General features: G+C 39.6%; 3 protein-coding genes across 4 annotated transcripts in view; all 3 read left to right on the plus strand.

Annotated features, from left to right (window-relative positions):
• The first annotated feature begins 2,240 nt into the window (after positions 1–2,240).
• On the plus strand, positions 2,241–4,768 carry iapp (islet amyloid polypeptide). The gene is made up of 4 exons (XM_023422918.1): positions 2,241–2,292; positions 3,408–3,503; positions 3,963–4,103; positions 4,201–4,768. The coding sequence occupies exons 2-4, from the start codon at positions 3,424–3,426 to the stop codon at positions 4,373–4,375; spliced, it is 396 nt and encodes a 131-aa protein (XP_023278686.1). The 5' UTR covers positions 2,241–2,292; positions 3,408–3,423; the 3' UTR covers positions 4,376–4,768.
• A 3,391-nt stretch (positions 4,769–8,159) lies between these two features.
• Positions 8,160–14,270, plus strand: pyroxd1 (pyridine nucleotide-disulphide oxidoreductase domain 1). 2 transcript variants are annotated; one of them, XM_023422932.2, is made up of 13 exons: positions 8,160–8,481; positions 8,616–8,696; positions 8,862–8,981; positions 9,465–9,593; positions 10,469–10,542; positions 10,785–10,981; positions 11,109–11,206; positions 11,363–11,465; positions 11,579–11,694; positions 12,131–12,253; positions 12,920–13,057; positions 13,253–13,342; positions 13,841–14,270. In XM_023422932.2, the coding sequence occupies exons 1-13, from the start codon at positions 8,404–8,406 to the stop codon at positions 13,997–13,999; spliced, it is 1,506 nt and encodes a 501-aa protein (XP_023278700.1). In that variant the 5' UTR covers positions 8,160–8,403; the 3' UTR covers positions 14,000–14,270. The 2 variants fall into 2 exon arrangements, with proteins under 2 accessions (XP_023278700.1, XP_023278701.1); XM_023422933.2 differs by having other exon boundaries at positions 11,582–11,694.
• Positions 14,271–16,313: 2,043 nt separating this feature from the next.
• Positions 16,314–17,789, plus strand: part of etnk1 (ethanolamine kinase 1) — a 15,356-nt gene continuing 13,880 nt past the window's right edge. The window contains exon 1 of the mRNA XM_023422919.2: positions 16,314–16,595. Coding sequence (XP_023278687.1) covers positions 16,449–16,595 — 147 coding nt within the window. The 5' untranslated portion in view covers positions 16,314–16,448. The remainder of the gene's footprint in view (positions 16,596–17,789) is intronic.

Consider the following 17,789-nt stretch of genomic DNA (forward strand, 5'->3'; position numbering starts at 1 on the left):
AAATGTGAACGGTAGCAAAGCCGCGCCTGAAGTTCAAAACAAGAAAGTAACACAGTGTTTCTGATACTCTAAAGATCACGTACGTTCATTCAGATTTCTGTAAATTGAGGATTATTTGTGGTACATTGGAATGATTTGAACGACATGTTCCCTTTGACTATAACATACAAAAATAGATTATGTCCTACACGTCACCACCCACATTCTTCTTTCTCTTTTCTCCCCCTTACTTTCCTTTTTCTTCTCTTTCTTTGCACCTTGTCCTATTTTTCAAGATAGTGCATATTAACAATTCTAACCACCGCCCTCAAATCCACTGGAGTTAAATATTTATATGTTAATTTCATTTCTTTAAGTTGACCAGCATTTGCCAATGACATAAGTGCATTGATAAATCTGTGGCAAAAATTGATCATTTTTTGCCTGAAATAGTTGTTTGTTACGTGTTCATCAGCCTTTGAATAACTAATAACTAATAATCCTTGTAAAAGTAAAGAAGAATATCCTGTCAGCCTGTCTCCGTCTGTCTGTCATCTGAAGCTTACAGGAAACACAGGGAGGTGTTCACAGGACCTTGGTGGTTTTTGGGGGTGTTGCAAGTCCATTAGGACTGCACTGCATCTCTGCTGGCTCAAAGCTGTGGTGAAACCCACCTGCACTTACCAGCGGCCTGCGGCCCGTGGTGGGATGATCTCTATGGGCACAGACTGTCAGAAACAATAATCACAACATTAAGAATCATACAATGTGATACATACATTATGAAAGGGATGGTTATGGTAGTCAATTTGAATACAGTGTGGTGGGTTTTTTTTTTTCCTCGCACTCTCTAATCATTACATTTTTATGAGCACTTCTCTTTCCATGGTGATACATCTGCAGTATATCTCAAGTAAACAGTTCATTTTCTATTCAGTCCTGACAAAGCCCTGTTTCTGTTAAAAACACCTTACAGCAGAAGATTCTTCGAGCTAGAAACCAAGAGTTAAAGACCCTGAACCTCTTTTGTCACTCAGCTTCTTAGTGTGAGTGATGAGATCAGATGGAACAGATGTGGCTATTTCTCATGAGAGATTCTGTGTTTGAGTTTTTGTCCTTGCCTTTCTCACAGATTTAAAGTAGATGAGGCTTGGAAAGGGGTGACGCCATGTTTTACAGTCAGAGTTTGGCAGCCTTTGAAGCGACGTCTGCTTACAGTCATGGGGTTGTTCGTTTGTTCTTGAATATTGAAACCTGTGGTAACTCATTTTTCAGCCAATTGAGGGAAGACATATCTTTTATGTTGCTATGGCTTGTTAGCTGACAGCTGCCTATTTTTTTTTTACCTCCAGCAGATATGGAGCAACTTTAGCTTTTATCTGGAATTTGTTCATGACGACCTGTTGATTTTAAATCCAATATTCACTCTTTTTGGTAACTGCTAACTCCTGAGGGAAATATCTGGTTGTTTAACTGCTAAACGCTCCACTATGTTCATCAGTTAGCCGCAAACTTTGTCTGTCCGATTTTAGCGGACAGCTGGTTTTTTTTAGAGCGTGTGACCTAAAATAGCAATAATGAGAGTGGTGAGAGTGAACTAAAACAGTAAAGTATTTCAAATGAAGTTTTCAGGAAACTATTGCTGAGAGATATGATTGCTAATCCACATTTAAATTCACATTCCCAGGTCAAATGCTCGTAAAGTGTTAAACTTCATTAATTAGTACTTTCTCAGTTATTTGTGACATGTCCCGTCAAAATAATGAGACCGCATTCATTATTAATGATAATTAATCTTCAAATTTATTATTCATCATTGATGAGGTCCAGAGGGAGGCACCAAGGTCAGAGCCTGATGACCCAAAACTTCATTATGTGTCTCAAGGTACATACGAAGACAGCTTCCCACTTTGACAGTGTTCCTCTCCCTGGTGTGGTCTTATGGCGGGTCAGTCCCATCACGGACAGTGATGACAATGATGACGAAGGTGATGATGAGGGAGGTGACGTACAGACGTGTGTATGTTTATGTGTGTCTTTTCTGTGAGTGTGCATGAGTTTAAGAGCACACATGGTACAGCGGAGGGTGTGTATGACATGCATAAGACCCTCTGGGTCTTCCTTACACACCCCCACCCTTCCCATTCTGTGTAAATGAAAATGCAAAGCTATATTTGGAGCGAGATGATGTCACAAGTGGTTTGAGCCGAGAGCCTATAACTGTTGGAGTCGGTTTGTGTGACAGCGAGACAAACCCTGGACTGCTCCATTGACAGACTGGGATCTGCTGGCTGCTGGCTAACACAACACAAAGTAAGTACTCTTTCACTTAAGGGCTTACGTGTCTTTCTCACAGGACCTGTATCTGAGTCTTATATATACTATATAAATGGGGTGCTACAACAAAATGGACAGTGTTTCTAGTTTGGATAATAATAGTTGTCTTGTAGGTTTGAATGGAATATTTTCCTAGAGGTTTACCAAACCAAATATGTCTTCATCAAATGTCTGCATCACAGGGAAATGTTCACAACATGATGCAGGAGTAATTTGGGATTTTCTAATTAATCCATTAAAAAGTGGTTGTTATTCAGAAGTATGATGTGCAGAAACGTCAATAAATGCTGACAATTAGCATAATGGAGTGGAAAAAATATATGCATGGCTGCAAAATGCCAACTAACAGAAAATCATCTGGTAATTTTACAAACAAATGACCAAATATTCTCTGATTCCAGCTTCTCACTTGTGAGTATTTGCTGTTTCTCTTTGTCTTATATGATAATGAAGTAAAAATCTGTTGGATGGATAAAACAAGCATTTTGAAGATATCCCCTTGGCTTCTGAGGAATTATGATTTTCATTTCATTTTATGACATTTTATAGACTTAAAGATTAAGTGATAAATTGCAAACATAAACAGCCAATTAATTGTTAATGAAAATAATTATCAGTTACAACCCTAGCTGTAACTTTTCAGCCATGCAACAGGAAATTACAAAACAAACTGGTTAATGTTTGGTAGATGCTTGTGTATTACTGCCACTGAATCACTGAGCATGGCTTCAAATTAGACTGTAGGTGAAATATAGGTTGTATAGATTTAACAATACTTTTCTTTTTTTCTCACAATGGTGACTTGAAATACAGAATTTCCTCAAATAAGAACAAATATCTACTAATATTTACTAATGTCTTACTCTCTCATTATGTTTTAACCTTTGTATTTTATGCTTGGTTTTATGTGTTAATTCTAACATTAGGTATTGATTATGTACTGATGATGAGTTTCTGTGCTGCTGTTGTTTTGGTCAGATCTTTCTAGCGGAATAAAGGTTCATAACTGAAAAATACTGCATTCACTAACTTGCCTTATAGCTCTCCGTAACAATAATTCAAACTTTGTTGCATCAACTGTGTTGATCCAGGTAATCGCCCTACACTATGTATCACCTGAAGGTGCCTGTGCTTCTTCTCATGCTGCTTGTGTTGCTGCGCTGTGTCACCGCTGCCCCAAGCAACAGGTAAATTAATATATTACAAGAAGCAATGATCTCTTTGGTGTGACTGGCGATATATACAGTACATATATGTATTCAATTTTGCAAGTTTGATAAATAGTTGAACTATTGATTGTGTCAGATCAGATACCAGTAGAATTTGTAGTTGCTCAAATGGTATGGTAAACAACCAGAAAACCAATACAGCAGTTTAACCTGAGTTCAGCAGAAAAGCAGCTGAATATTATGGATATTGTGCGAGTAATAAGGGCTGTTCTGTATGAGGAGCAGTAGGTCACTGATGTATAACTCTGGAGGTGGAGGCCGATTGTGCTTGTCTGTATGAAAGTGCTTCATTGTGCATCTCGTGGGGAGCTAAGTGGCCACTTCTCCTTCTTGCTCTTGGTACTAGAGGATGTTCTGAAGAGGGTATCATCAGCTATCAGTGTGAAATGGTTGGGGCCTTTTCTCTCTGTGATTCAGGTACTTCAGTCCCAGCTCATCCAGCGAGCAGGAAAGTGCTCTCCTAGACAGCGAGGGCTGGTTAGCACCCGGGCTAGTCTCTAACCCATTCCTCAACCTCATGGGTACACGGCTGCAACGGGGGCTCACACCCATGAACAGGTAGCAGAACTTACATGACATGCAAAAAATGCTATCATGGCTATGAATAGAGTGTCTAACATTGCTCACTTTGCGTGCTTTTCTCTTGTCTTCCCAGCCACAACATACAGAAGAGAAAGTGCAACACAGCCACCTGTGTCACCCAAAGGCTAGCAGACTTCTTGGTCCGCTCCAGTAACACTATTGGTACTGTCTACGCACCGACCAACGTGGGATCTGCCACCTACGGCAAGAGGGACCTACTGCAGCCTCCCAGCTATCTGCCTCTCTAGTACCGACTGTGGCAACTCCACCAGCACTCCCAGTGCTCTGATGATATAACCAGTCATCTTATGTAACAATGATTGTGAGAATGACGTTAATAATGACGACAATGATGGGGATGATTAAGAAAAGAGTCTTCTTGTTCATTTTAAGAAACAGTGCCTTTAATTTAAACCATCAAACTCAGTGTATGTTTTTCTGGATCTGTGTGTGCTGTGGCTCTGTTAATAATGTTCCACAATGTCATGATGTGAATATAGAAATACATAAAAGTAATTAATCAAACAATAAATAAATAAAAGAAAAACAGATGTACAGCCATATGAAATAAATGTTATCATCTGTTGCTTTGATAATAAAATTGTAAAGAAAAAATATCCATGTTTTAAGCCACGTTATTGCATATCATGACAGCTGCATGCGGGAGCTGTGAGCTATTAACATCTGTTTGATGAGTTACATCACATGTAATACTTAAAGAGTTGTCCATCAAAACAATCACAAGTATTTTACTTTCAGTATCAGCTCCAAACTTGCTTATCCCTGTCCCACACATAGTTGAAAATAAAATGATGATTCTCTTCAATCACTCTTTGTTTCACACAGCTTTACACAGCTTCATAATTTGTCTCTAAACATCCACTGAATCAGATTTAGAAGCTACAGTCAGTAACCAGATACTATAATGTCAATTGCAGGGAGTTGTCACGGCACAGTAAAACTAAATGTTTAGTGCTAGAAACCATCACTGAATGCTTGAGTCATTGCCTGGGAACGTACGACATTAATATTATTTCAAAGGGATAATTTAGGGAAATATGCCTATGAGCTTTCTTGCTGAGAGTGAGGTAAAAAGATTAATACCACTATCATGTCTGTCTAGTAAATATCTGGATCCAGCAGTTGGTTAGCTTAGGTTAGCATAACAGCGGGAAAAAGCTAGCCAGGAAGTTACAGGCGCCAGTCTGACACACATTCAGCTCCTTTTTGTACAGCTTAAACAAAAGATAAAGGCTATAATGTGTTAACTGGTGAGTTTAAAGGGGTTGATTATTTAAAGCAGCTATTTGTACATTTTGATATTACTACGTAGCCAGTATTAGCATTAACAGCTGTTTATTTACCAGTCTTGCCAAGAGCTTCAGCCAGTGTTGCGTGTACAATACAAGAGGTTATAATATGCCCTCTGAGAAGCACTATACTTCATGGTAGACTGGATGCTACACCATGTATTATAATAATGTATAAATATATAATTATACATCCATGATGCTACACTCACTTGCTCATCAAATAGTGTTCCTGTTCTCAAATTTTCCCCACCTGTATTGGCACACAGCAAAGTACCTCCTATTTCTGTTTCGAATATTTTACTTTCCTCAGTAATAACTTTTACAGGATTCCCTTTAGACTGAAAGTGTGTGATTTATAGTCCCTAAAACTGCAAATCTTTTAGGATTTCTTTATAAATGGTGGAATAATTAGTACTCAAAAATACCCTTATTCATATCATTTACTATATAATCTCCTTCACCAGGACTGGGTAGGTGAGGTTTTGGCAGATTTAACCATCTAACCGCAATATTGCTAAACCCTGATTGGTGCACAGAAATATATGGCTATCACCTTTTCCCAACTCCTGTTTTTCCCACTTCAGCAGAAAAGCAAGGACAGAAACAGAAATACAAAAATGTAATGTGCTGCAAGTAGCTAATCAATGCATTATGCAAACAATTTAATGGGCAATTTGTGACACCGGCTTGGATTTCAGTAGTAAGTAAAAAATTGCTTGATTAATTTCAGAAGCAGCATGGTTTCAATAATATGGTCAAGAGGTCCATAAACTCTTGAAATGCATTCACAAAAACATAAACAAAATGAAAAATTATGTTGCATACATTGAATGCAGTCAATTTTTAAATAAACAAACACCATTTGCATCACCACCAACACCAAATTCCATTTCATGGCAGATTTGTGATCTCAGTGTATTCCACATAGTCATGTGTTGTCTTCCAGCAGGGGTTATTCAGGGTAACGTAATGAAAATCAAGAGGGGAAGTATGACGCACAGCATTAACCCACGTTTGATTACCAGTGACCCGATCGTCTCAGACACTGACATCAATACTCCCATGCATGGTTAACACTGGCATAAAAGGTTTTTCAAAAATAGAACAAGTGCAGGCTTTTGCTGATGAATCCAAAAACAATGCAGCCATTATCCGCCAAACACCCTGACAGAGAATGGGGATCGTGTCAAGATCTGTTGATTATTTAATTTAAAATCACAAATGGCACTGTACTTCAGGTGTTATCTGGTGGTGAGTTGTTTATCACTGCAGTAATGACGGTTGATGAATGTTTTGATGGAATTTTTAGGTCTGATTCATGACCCGGTGGCTGCGTAAATCTCTGACATTAAAGGTACCATTGTGATCCAAAAATAAACAAGAAGGTCATCCTGCCACCAAAATTCAAAACAAAGGACCTGTAACCTGCTGTCACTGCTAAAAGGATTTACAGGTCTTTTAACACAGGGACTAACATTATAGACAACAATTAAGGATAAAAATGTTTTGTGATGTTGACAGCAGCATGTAAATATCTTTTTACAGTATCTTACTCAAACATACTGTATATACTGTACATACACTCTGCCCATCCATACATGCACATAAACAGCCTCTGTTTACACATTATCCATTCAGATTAGAAAACTGCATGTATTCAGCACATTTGGCCAATAAGGTTGATTCTGTTTGCATTGGTTGTAACATCATTTTCAATTATTATTGACTAACACAGAAGGTTATGACATTTTAAATCTTGCTTTGATATGACATTAAAAAAAGACTGGGCTTCTAAATGCTCATAAGTTTATGTAAGTAGTGTGAGTACAGAGGGAAAAGACTAACTTTAACTAGCACTGCTGATATGTGAAAAAAACAATGTTGTCTTTTACATTATTAAAAATTAGGAGACGCACCAGCCTTGCACAGGTGGTACAGAAATCGAATGGTTGGGAAGTCCAGCTTGTTCTGCAGCAGTGACAAATTAAATTAAATGTAGGGAAAATTTTGACAATTGTCCACTAAAAACTACATTACATTTTGAATGAGAGTTCATTCTTGACCTTGGAAACAATAGTTTGACTCTTACATAATATGTTGTAGCCTACATATTTATCTTTACTTAATTGTATCTACTGTTTTCTTGTTTTGTACCTATTCTAAATGAATTAAGGACTACAGTCACAGTTGTTTGATGTACTGCAAACTATGGTAATAAAATAATAATTAAAATACAACCACCACATGTCTAATAGAGACATCTAATAGTTTACCTTTAGTCTTACCTAACACATTGACACACAATCAAAAGAGCATCAACATGAGGAGCAGGTAATGAAGGTACAGGGCTGTGCATTTACATCTTTAGCCTACATGACAAACAACCCATTATAATAAGACAGAATAGGCTATTTATGGTATACCTTGCGGTTTGTTGGTGTGTACCTACTGTACTGACAACATCACTGAGGGGAAAACCTTCGTATTAAATGTTTCCACTTCCCGCCTGAATAATAGCTATTACCCTGTACGTGCCTTTTAGTCCAGAGTGAACTGACATATTAATTACACACCTCCACTTGTTATATTATCGTCACTATGGGATAGTCTTGTAAGTACTGACACTAAGTGTCAAAACAAACGCGCGTTGCGATTAATTAAACACTTGAAGCGCGGGACCCTCGGTGCATGCGCTTAAAAAAAATTTCCTGCTGCTTGCCGTAGTTATTTGTAAACACGGAAGTTACTTTATCACACTCGTCGGGCTCATGTGCTTTAGAAACATTTGGCCGGTTAGCCATCACAAGAGTTTGCCATAAGTATTTTGACCCGTACCAGTAACTAGCTGGGTCTTAAATGTTTATCAGCGACAGAGTGACAAAGTGTTTTTGCCGTCGGAAAATGTACGGCACCTAGTGTTAGCAAAATAGCGTAACCAGTTAGCTTAGCATCGTATAAAGAGAATGGCACATAAAGTGGAGAAAACGTTTAAGTTTGTGATCGTTGGAGGTGGTATCGCGGGTGTGACATGTGTTGAACAGGTGAAAATTAGCTGATAAAGAACATGTTAGCTCTGCATAAAAATAAATGTATTTATTAACCTAGATACACAGGCTCTACTACTGTGATGCATGTAATGTAGCTACTTAACATAAATCTTAATCTTTATTGACAGCTGTCATCCCAGATTCCTTCAGCTGAGGTGGCTCTGATCACAGCAGGTCCCCATATCAAAGCAGTGACCAACTATAAACAGGTTAGGGTGATGATGAAGGTGATATTGTGGCTTTGTTTTCCACTGAGTCTCACGCTCTGTATGCACTCATGTATTTGAAGTGAGCCACCAAATAATTAAAAATTGCCACACAGAGGAGCAAGAACTTCAAATCCTTCATCATTTTCCTTTGTCATTTTTGAGAAGGTGTCAAAGGTGCTGGAAGAGTTTGATGTAGAGGAGCGACCATCCAGTGTTTTGGAGGAGAAATTTCCCAACCTGATGGTCATCCACTCTGCTGTTAAATCACTTCACACACAATCACATGTAAGTAGCTGTTTTGCTGAGAGTAAAAAAAATTGATAGACTGTAATGATGTGTATAAAGAAGGAGAATTTTATGTTAATGCTGCGTTTATAGAGCATGGCATACTATTTCTGGTTTGGTAATCTGGATATAATAAGTAATTTGGACTGCCTGTTAAAATACATACAGTGGGGTCCATAAGTCAGAGACCACTTTCTCAGACTTTTGGACCCCACTGTATGTAACAGCTGTAAGTAACTGAAGCAAAAGCCATATATGCTTTAATTCTCAATTAGCTGTTCGTGTGTCACTGTGACTGTGTACAGTGATTCCTTGAATTACATCTCAACACAGGCTTTTTGGTGACTACCATCTGTCTACTATTGCCACCTTGTGGACATGTGGTTACAGCATGCAGTTTAAATACAATGTAATAGGTATGTAATTAAAGCTTGGTGTTAAAATGAATCACTATTTCCCATGATTTCTACTTTCTCTTCTCAGTCTGTGGAAACTGCAGATGGCCGGGTTTTTGGTTATGAGAAGCTGTGTATCTGCAGCGGGGGCAGACCAAAGCTCCTAACCCAGGAAAACCCTTATGTGCTGGGGATACGGGACACAGACAGCGCCCAGGTACGACCCCATCCCTCTGGATGTTTGTGTTGTCATTGATATGGCAGTCCGAAATTCCTGAAGACACTGAACTATTAAGAATTTCTTACAGTAGCAAGAAACCATATACCCAAAGAAAAAGCACATCCTCCAATTATATTTTGTTTTTGAAATGTGTCATATATCAATTTGTTTCTTTCTTCAGGGAAACAGTCTCTCAAACTACAACAGATGGAGAAACTGCTACCTTGGGTTCTTTCACCCTTTTGTATTTAAATTTTAGCCAGATATGCACAGAATAAATGACTGGTGTACCAGACCCTTGCTTTGTGTACAAAGAGTGTATCCAGCTACTGCAGTTACAACAGTATGTTGGTAATGTTGTACTGGGCTGCATTATATTGAGAGGTGTTTCTAAAATTCATATATGTAAATTGGAAGAACAAAGATTTCAAAACACATCTCTATAAAGTGTGGTTCATTACAACACCACCTTTAACTATGCCCAGACTACTAATTGAATTTACACATTCACGACAATGTCACCAAAAGCTGATCATTATAAATTTGATAAAGGTAGAATTTATTGCACAGCTCTTGTATAAAGTAGATTGTAAAGGTGTAACTAATATAGTGACTAGTGAGTTTAAATGTTCAAAAAGGCCTCACTTAGTGAAAAATCCTGGATCCTGGACATAAGATCTATTGTTTTTCCTTTCCTTTCCTTTCCTGTTGCCTAACTTGCAGCCCATATGCTAGTTTTTAAGATACTGCGTACTAATTTACAAACAAAACAGCCAAAAAAGTTGGACTGAAAAAATAACTTTCAGGTCAGAGGTTTTAAAAAGATCTACTGTATATTGATGCTCATCAGATTTCTTGTGTTTGTTTTTCAGGAGCTTCAGAAACGGTTATCCAAAGCAAAGAGAATTGTTGTTGTTGGAAATGGTGGAATTGCCTTGGAATTAGTGTGAGTAAACTATAGCCAAATAAAGTTTCACTTAAGAAGGGTCACTGTTTGGACCAGGACAGTGTGGATTTTGATCTTATTTCTTTGACACATATTCTTTTAAATCAAAATTAAAATGTTTTTTTGACTGTATGAAACCCCTTCATATCATATTACAAGCATGTTCAATGAGATTATTATTATATGAGATTATTTACACTATCCAGTCATTCATTCAGTGCTAATAAATGTGCACTGTGCAGGTATGAGGTGGAAGGCTGTGAGGTGATCTGGGCTGTGAAGGACAAGGCCATAGGAAATACGTTTTTTGATGCAGGAGCGGCCCAGTTCCTCATCCCGTCACTGGAGGCTGACAAACCAGAGAGAGCTGCTCCCTGTAAGAGGCCTCGCTACACCACAGAGGAACCAGCAGCTGGAGCGTCACAGACCTTCACTGCAGGTCTTCATCTTGGAGTTTATCTCATCTTCTCTTATCCTGCAGTGGAATCTGCCCCTGGATCATCATGCTCTCATTTTATTTTAATGCAGACATAACTGAGCTGTGCAATGTGTCTGTCCACTCCCAGATAGAAATTCTCGAGGGCGCAATTCTGGTCCTACAGAGCCCGGTAGTGCCCTCGGTCCAGATTGGCATGAAGGAATAGCTCTCCGAGGAGCGGAACAGGTGAGATAGTGCGTGCACCGTTGTTACCTTAAGCATGGAGGTCAGCTTGAGAAGTCTTGTTTGTGTTAGAAATACCTGCTGCCAGTAAATCTGTATCTGTGTTGACCTTCCCTTCCTGCTCTCCTGAGTCTCTTCTCTCATCTGGCGTGTGCTCAGTTGTACCGCAGAGTTTCAGTGGAATACCAGTGTGAGGTGGAAAAGATCTTCACCTCGGAGGAGCTGCTCGATTCCCAACAGCAAACACTCAGACCTGAGAATGGTGAGAGCTAGATTTACTGCTCGGACTTGTCGTCTAATCTTTCATTTTCTCCCTTCGTTTTTTTTTTTTTTTTTCTCCACCTTTTCATTCCCTAAACTTTTCTTCCCTCTCAGTAGGATCCTGGCCAGTTTACATCCAGCTGACCAATGGCAAGACATTTGGCTGTGAATTTGTTGTCAGCGCCACCGGTGTCGTGCCAAACACTGAGCCATTTCTCCATGGCAACAATGTAAGAAAACCCATCCACATGCAAAATAACCGATTAATGTCAGTCTGCCGGGGGGTGATCAAACATTGGGAGCATAGTTATTTTGAATTAGATGCATTCCTGCTAAACATACAGTGACATGTCTGACCAGCAGATATCTAGATGTACCAGTGCCATGTAAAGATCATCCCTGTCCACCTCTGCTAGTGATGGTTGAACTCAAAGAGTAAACTGTTGGTAAATAGTAAAACAGACCCAGTCATGTCAAATTCTCAGCAATTGGGTTTTAGAGCCTCTAGATGTCACTGAAGGACAGATGAGCTTTCATCACTGTGGCCTTCAGCCTCTGCTAAGATTTTCCGACATAAAACCACATTATCAAAATTAGCAGAACAGAAAATATGAATCATTTATTGGCCTTTAATAATGATCATTACTTTTGTTTGTATGTGGGAAGTTTGCACTAGCAGATGATGGCGGCCTGCGGGTAGATGACCACATGATGACATCAGAGTTAGACGTCTATGCTGCAGGAGATGTGTGCACTGCATGCTGGGAACACAGCCCGCTGTGGCAGCAGGTAATCTGCAGAGAACGCCATTTTCTCCTCTGGCTTTGCATCTTTAGAAACCATATTACAAAGGAGAACATAGAGGGACAACTGCCTTCAGACAAGATTATATCAACTTCCACATCTGATCAGTTTCAATCATTTCACCAAAGCAATGATTATGTGTTTCATCAGTTCTCACATACTGCTCACAATTCACTTTGAATTCAATTTTGTTTAATTCATTTCTTACATAAGTATAACAGCTCTACAAATGTAACTTACTAAAAGCAAGTAATAATAATAACCATCCTCAATAATTAAATACATGAGCTGTTAACCATTTACTAAAGCTGAAGGACAAACTTGTGATCCTTGACACCAGTTAATGAGTCTGTCCTTGAATTGACACACAGCAGGATAAGATATTGGTATAGAAACACACTTCTGAACATATGTTATACGAAATTATAACTTATTTTGTCCTGTCAACAACTGGGCCTGACGTGTTCTGTGTGCAATCAGAAGAGACTAAAAAGTACATTTCATGTACTGCGTGTCCTTCTGTCAATGGCAGACTGGTCAGGGAGTTAGAAGGGTCCATTTAGAAGCTGAAAGGCGTAAAAAAGTGTTATTTTTCTGTCATGAATTTAAATCTTACACTGTATGTACGTGCGTGTGTGTGTACATGCGCAGATGCGCTTGTGGACCCAGGCCCGTCAGATGGGCTGGTACGCAGGCCGCTGCATGGCAGCACACGTCCTGTCGGAACCAATAGAACTGGACTTCTGCTTCGAGCTCTTCTCACATATCACCAAATTCTTCAACTACAAGGTGCGTGACGTTTTACTGCAGATGAGTGATGTTTAATAACTAGTGTGTTAATCATCTACCATGCAAATTATAACTGTTTTCCATTACTTCCAAGAATCCTCAAGGTCATTTCACAGTGCCACATAGTGTTCTCTGTCTCTCTGTGCTTACTCACACTGCATTTAAACAACTTCCTGTCTTCTGGTCATTCCACAGGTGGTCCTGCTGGGAAAGTTTAATGGGCAGGGGCTGGGGCCCGACCACGAGCTGCTGGTGCGCTGCACCAAAGGCCGGGAGTATGTCAAGGTGATACTTGACAGAATACAGAATACTTTACAGAATAAGGATTAGAGCAGAATGAAAGATTTCAACAGTGTCAGTGTATTTCTACTGGTGGCTCATAACCCAAAACTGATTCACTCAGATGTACAAAACATTAGTTATTCTGCACACAAACTTAGTGACTGTGATTTATTTGTAGACAGTATCAAAACCTCAAGTGCTTTGGACGCTGTAAGCCATTCTCGTAGTGCCAGTGGCATCTGGAAAATATGCCATGTGATGCATTTTTTAAATGTTTGTCAGTGTGTGAAGGGGACTGTTCTTCTATGTGTGTATGATCTAATGCCAGATTCGAGTCCAGAGCAAAGGAACTTCAGACTTTTGATCAGTTGGTAATTTGCTAAAATTGTGGAGATAAAAGAGAAGATGTCTTTGTTTGCACATCACCAGCAGGGGCAATCCTTCCTTCTAATTTAGCTTAGCTTGGTTTTCTCACATATTACTCCTCGATTTTTGTTCCAGGTCGTTCTCAGCGGAGGTAGGATGGTGGGAGTGGTGCTGATCGGCGAAACAGACCTGGAGGAGACCTTTGAGAACCTGATCCTCAACCAGATGGATCTGACACCGTACGGAGAGGAGCTGCTCAACCCCAACATTGATATAGAGGACTACTTTGACTGAGCACTGGACCTATGATTGAGACTTTGGAGAACGTCCAGCAGTACAACCTCAAAAAGTCATGCAAGGTTGACAGCATTGATGAGGAAATCATGCCTGAAGGTGATGTCTAAAGGCATGGGGAGGAGTCCTGCATTCTATCATGTTCAAGCTAATGGATGTGGTAGATATTTTTTTGGCAATGACAAGGACATAGAAAGGTTATCTTTGTCCATACACACCTTTAAATTTAAGACTATGTATTTGTTTTAAATTAAATTATTTTCAAAACCAAGTATGCTAAAGTAGTACTTGAGTGTTATGTTTAGAAAAGGCTTTTTTCATTTACTTGTAGCATGAATGCAAATTTATCACTTGACATTGTAAGAGTTCTGGGTGAATATGAAAAACAATAACCGCCAACATGACCCACTGTTTTGATAGGCAAACATTTTTTTTTTACACAGAACATTATGGGATATTTTCAGTGATACTTGCTAGTAAAAAAAAAAAAAGGAAAAGCCTTGTTGCTATGTTGTCTTTGTGACTCAAATTTCAACCTAAACAGCTCCTCCTGTGCCTCAGAAGGCATTACAACAATAGATTCTCAGGCTGGTATAATGCTGTCTGTTGTTCCTAGGATACGTTGCTCTTGGGGACGTTGCTATTTGAAAATCCACTTTTGTGAGGACAAGAAACTTTAGAAGTGAAGTGGAAAGAGTTATGTACACAAGGGGAATTTATAAAAGAAGCAAACCTCCCATTTCTATTTATTGATTTTTATTTGATAGATTTGTGTTTTTTGGGTCAGTGGTTCACCTACAAGAACCTGCCCACTTTGATTTAGCTGCTGACATTGTCTTGTAAACGTTGATATGACAGCCTTGTGTTTTTACTCACTGAGCATTATGTAAAATGTGTGTAAGGCAACAATAACTGTGTGACAAGCCTCCAAGCCGTGAGGGGTGAATAGGGACATGTTCCAATTCTTTTGCCTAATTTACAATTGGGGAAACAAGTCATGATTCTCCAGAAGAGACTTATGAGAAATAACAGTAATAAATGTGAATTAAAAAGCACTCATGTTCCTTAAGAGCTGCTGATAAAGTCTCCCTCTGTGAGAGAGATGACCGTCTCCATTCAGCTAAACTGGAGCTGCACCAGTGGCCACCAGGAAATGGCTTGCTGGCTGGCTGAATGCACTGGGGGGTTGCACTGTTTACAGGGTGAGTCAACACTGAACTGACCGGCACATGTATGAAGATAAATTTCAAATCCCTGTTAGATACGGAGGCTTTCAGAATAGAGGGCAGGACAATCGGTGCAATGAGATCCCATGCACTGTTTTTTATGTAGTATGTTACAAAGCAAAAAGTCACATCTGGTATGAATTGTAGAAAGCACTTTGCACAAAATGTCTTACAGTCAAGATGGAAATACACCATGGGTGTCACCATTGATATAATGTGTTTGTATATTTAGAGGGGCTAAGCCTCCTGCATGGGGGGGGGGGGGGGGGTTGCTTCCTCAAGTGGACTGCCATAAAATAGCTGTTCCTCAGCTGGTCGCAAGTTGTACTATTGTCTATATATAGGACAAACCATGGTGATGGTGATGAGCATACAAAACCAGAATTGCATGTTCTTCCACTGTCTGTCATTCAGTCCAAATGTAACACAACAAAACCAAACAAATGTTCAAGTTTAAGTTGAGAAGAGTACAGGGTAGGCTTTTCCAATATGTTGCTATTAAATATTCAAGGCTGTGGACTCGTATCAATCAACGGCTAATAGAAACGGAAACAGCAAAATCAGCAACTTTCTCCTTTTTACTTAATAACTAGCACACCACTTGTGTGCCTTTGAGACCACAAAGCCGGATTAATTTGAGTTAAGGTGGATTTGCCCTCCCTGCGTTGGACTACTGGCCTTCACTGCAGTGACATTTAAAACGCTCAGACTTGACACAAAGCTCATTTCATTCAAGTAGGTTACGGACGTGACGCCAGCAGCATAGTGAGCTACGTCTGCATTAAGTGTGCGCTTGTATGTATTCACCAAGGACCACCGACTTGAATTGCTATTGAGAGGTTTGAGTAACAGCTTTGAACTGACGTCGTATATCTTATGACTTTGTGTGTTTGTTTGTTGGTAGTGTTAAGCATTAATATTACGAAACATATTTAAAAATTACTGTACACATACGGATATTTTTAACGATTAAGCTCCGCCGACGGTGCACGTTGACAGAATTAACACGCGCTTCTAGTGAGTCACTCGACTACCAGCATGCATTGGGTGAACTTTTTTTTTAATGTGGGTGGGATTTTTTGAGAGGCGTTGCCGCACACCGAGCACTTCAGGATTATATACCCGCAGCAAGGCACGCATTTTCATACATTGCGCATTTTACTGCTGCGTACATCACTGCAATTTTCAGAGTTTGCGATATTCCGAAAAATAAAGATTTAACTATGGCTAACTACATTCACGTACCGGACGAGGCTCCAGCTGTGCCCAAAATAGACGTGACAGTTGACGAGAGCGACTACAGACCCGGTGCACTGAAACTGATCAAGGCGCTGAGACCGAGCTGGAAGCCATCCGAGGTCAAAATTAAGGTACCGTTTATAGTATAATTTTTATAATTTTACTGTTAGTCTGTTTTTGTATGACATGTCTTCACATTTCTCGTGCTCAAATGTACATTTATTCGTAGTTAAAGTTGTTTAGCAGGCAAGGTGCTCCCATTTTAAAACTCAAGTTAGCTAAAAGTAACGTTAATTCATTCCATGAGCTAATATCGGCCGATACTAGCTAGCATAATGACATCACAGACAGCTCAAATGCTACGTTAATGTCACTGTTAAACTGCTGTTTACATCCTCAGACAAATGGTAGATAATTTCCTCGACGTGTTACGGCTCAGGAGATGCTGCTGTAATCTTTCCCCGTTAGGGTTAATGTTTTGCCTTTGTAAATAGTATCTGCGTCAGCTCAGGTCATGATCAAACAGAGGGAGTCTCTTACCGCTTTTGGCGCAGTCAAGCCCGCTCCCTCTGCGTTACTTGAGCGGCGTTATAGTTAACTTCAGTCTTATGTAATCCGTCTGAACACTGTACCGGACACGAACTGTTCGAGACTTGCATGGAGCTGGTTAAACGCAGATAGAGGAGAGGTGTTACCTGTCAGTTTAGATTTTAAATTATCATCATGATGCGCCCCAATGACCAAGTTTCAGGAATTTAAGAAATTTGCAGGGTGTTTAGTATAGGCTAGAAATCTCTTGTCTATTCTTGTAAACTCATGGAAGAAACAGATGACAAATGGAGCATGACTAAAGAGTATTTGCATTTACTTTTTGCAAAAGTCACTTAATATAATCCTACAGGTTTCCAGTTTGATCTGCCAAGGCAGAGAGGATTATTTTTTTAATAAAACAAACAGAAAAGGGAACATTATTTCTAAACATTACATTATTTTTTATCGTAGACAAGCACTGTAAGAAATGCACTCTGACATTACAGCTTGGCTAGATATACTGAAAGTGAATTATTCTCCTTTGCAATTACAGACTGGGGTTTTGGGGGTGTGGCTCTGCGTGGTAAACACAGCGAGCCTGAGAGCTGATCACATGCTCCACCACCCTTGCCTATATTCATCAATGAGTGCAAAGTGGGAACTCAGCAAATGCCAGTCATTGCTTCCTCAGGCAAAATAAAATTCCCCACAATCCTGTCGTTCTCAGTCAATCCCTTCTAGAGTGAACAATTAGTGCTGGTATGTTGGCACCCTGCCCACCCTCCACCACCCCC

Source organism: Seriola lalandi, unplaced genomic scaffold (assembly GCF_002814215.2).
Source record: "Seriola lalandi dorsalis isolate HSWRI2012SDOR001 ecotype SW California unplaced genomic scaffold, Sedor1 jcf7180002054688, whole genome shotgun sequence".
NCBI classification, from domain to species: domain Eukaryota; kingdom Metazoa; phylum Chordata; class Actinopteri; order Carangiformes; family Carangidae; genus Seriola; species Seriola lalandi.

What these genes read in the sequence shown, in the direction of transcription:
- iapp (XM_023422918.1), top strand. Translation starts at nt 3,424, where the DNA reads ATGTATCACCTGAAGGTGCCTGTGCTTCTTCTCATGCTGCTTGTGTTG. An exon ending in ACCGCTGCCCCAAGCAACAG is followed by an intron (nt 3,504 to 3,962) that starts GTAAATTAATAT and finishes TCTGTGATTCAG; the next exon opens with GTACTTCAGTCCCAGCTCAT. An exon ending in GGGCTCACACCCATGAACAG is followed by an intron (nt 4,104 to 4,200) that starts GTAGCAGAACTT and finishes TTGTCTTCCCAG; the next exon opens with CCACAACATACAGAAGAGAA.
- pyroxd1 (XM_023422932.2), top strand. Translation starts at nt 8,404, where the DNA reads ATGGCACATAAAGTGGAGAAAACGTTTAAGTTTGTGATCGTTGGAGGT. An exon ending in GGGACACAGACAGCGCCCAG is followed by an intron (nt 9,594 to 10,468) that starts GTACGACCCCAT and finishes TTTGTTTTTCAG; the next exon opens with GAGCTTCAGAAACGGTTATC. An exon ending in GGAATTGCCTTGGAATTAGT is followed by an intron (nt 10,543 to 10,784) that starts GTGAGTAAACTA and finishes TGCACTGTGCAG; the next exon opens with GTATGAGGTGGAAGGCTGTG.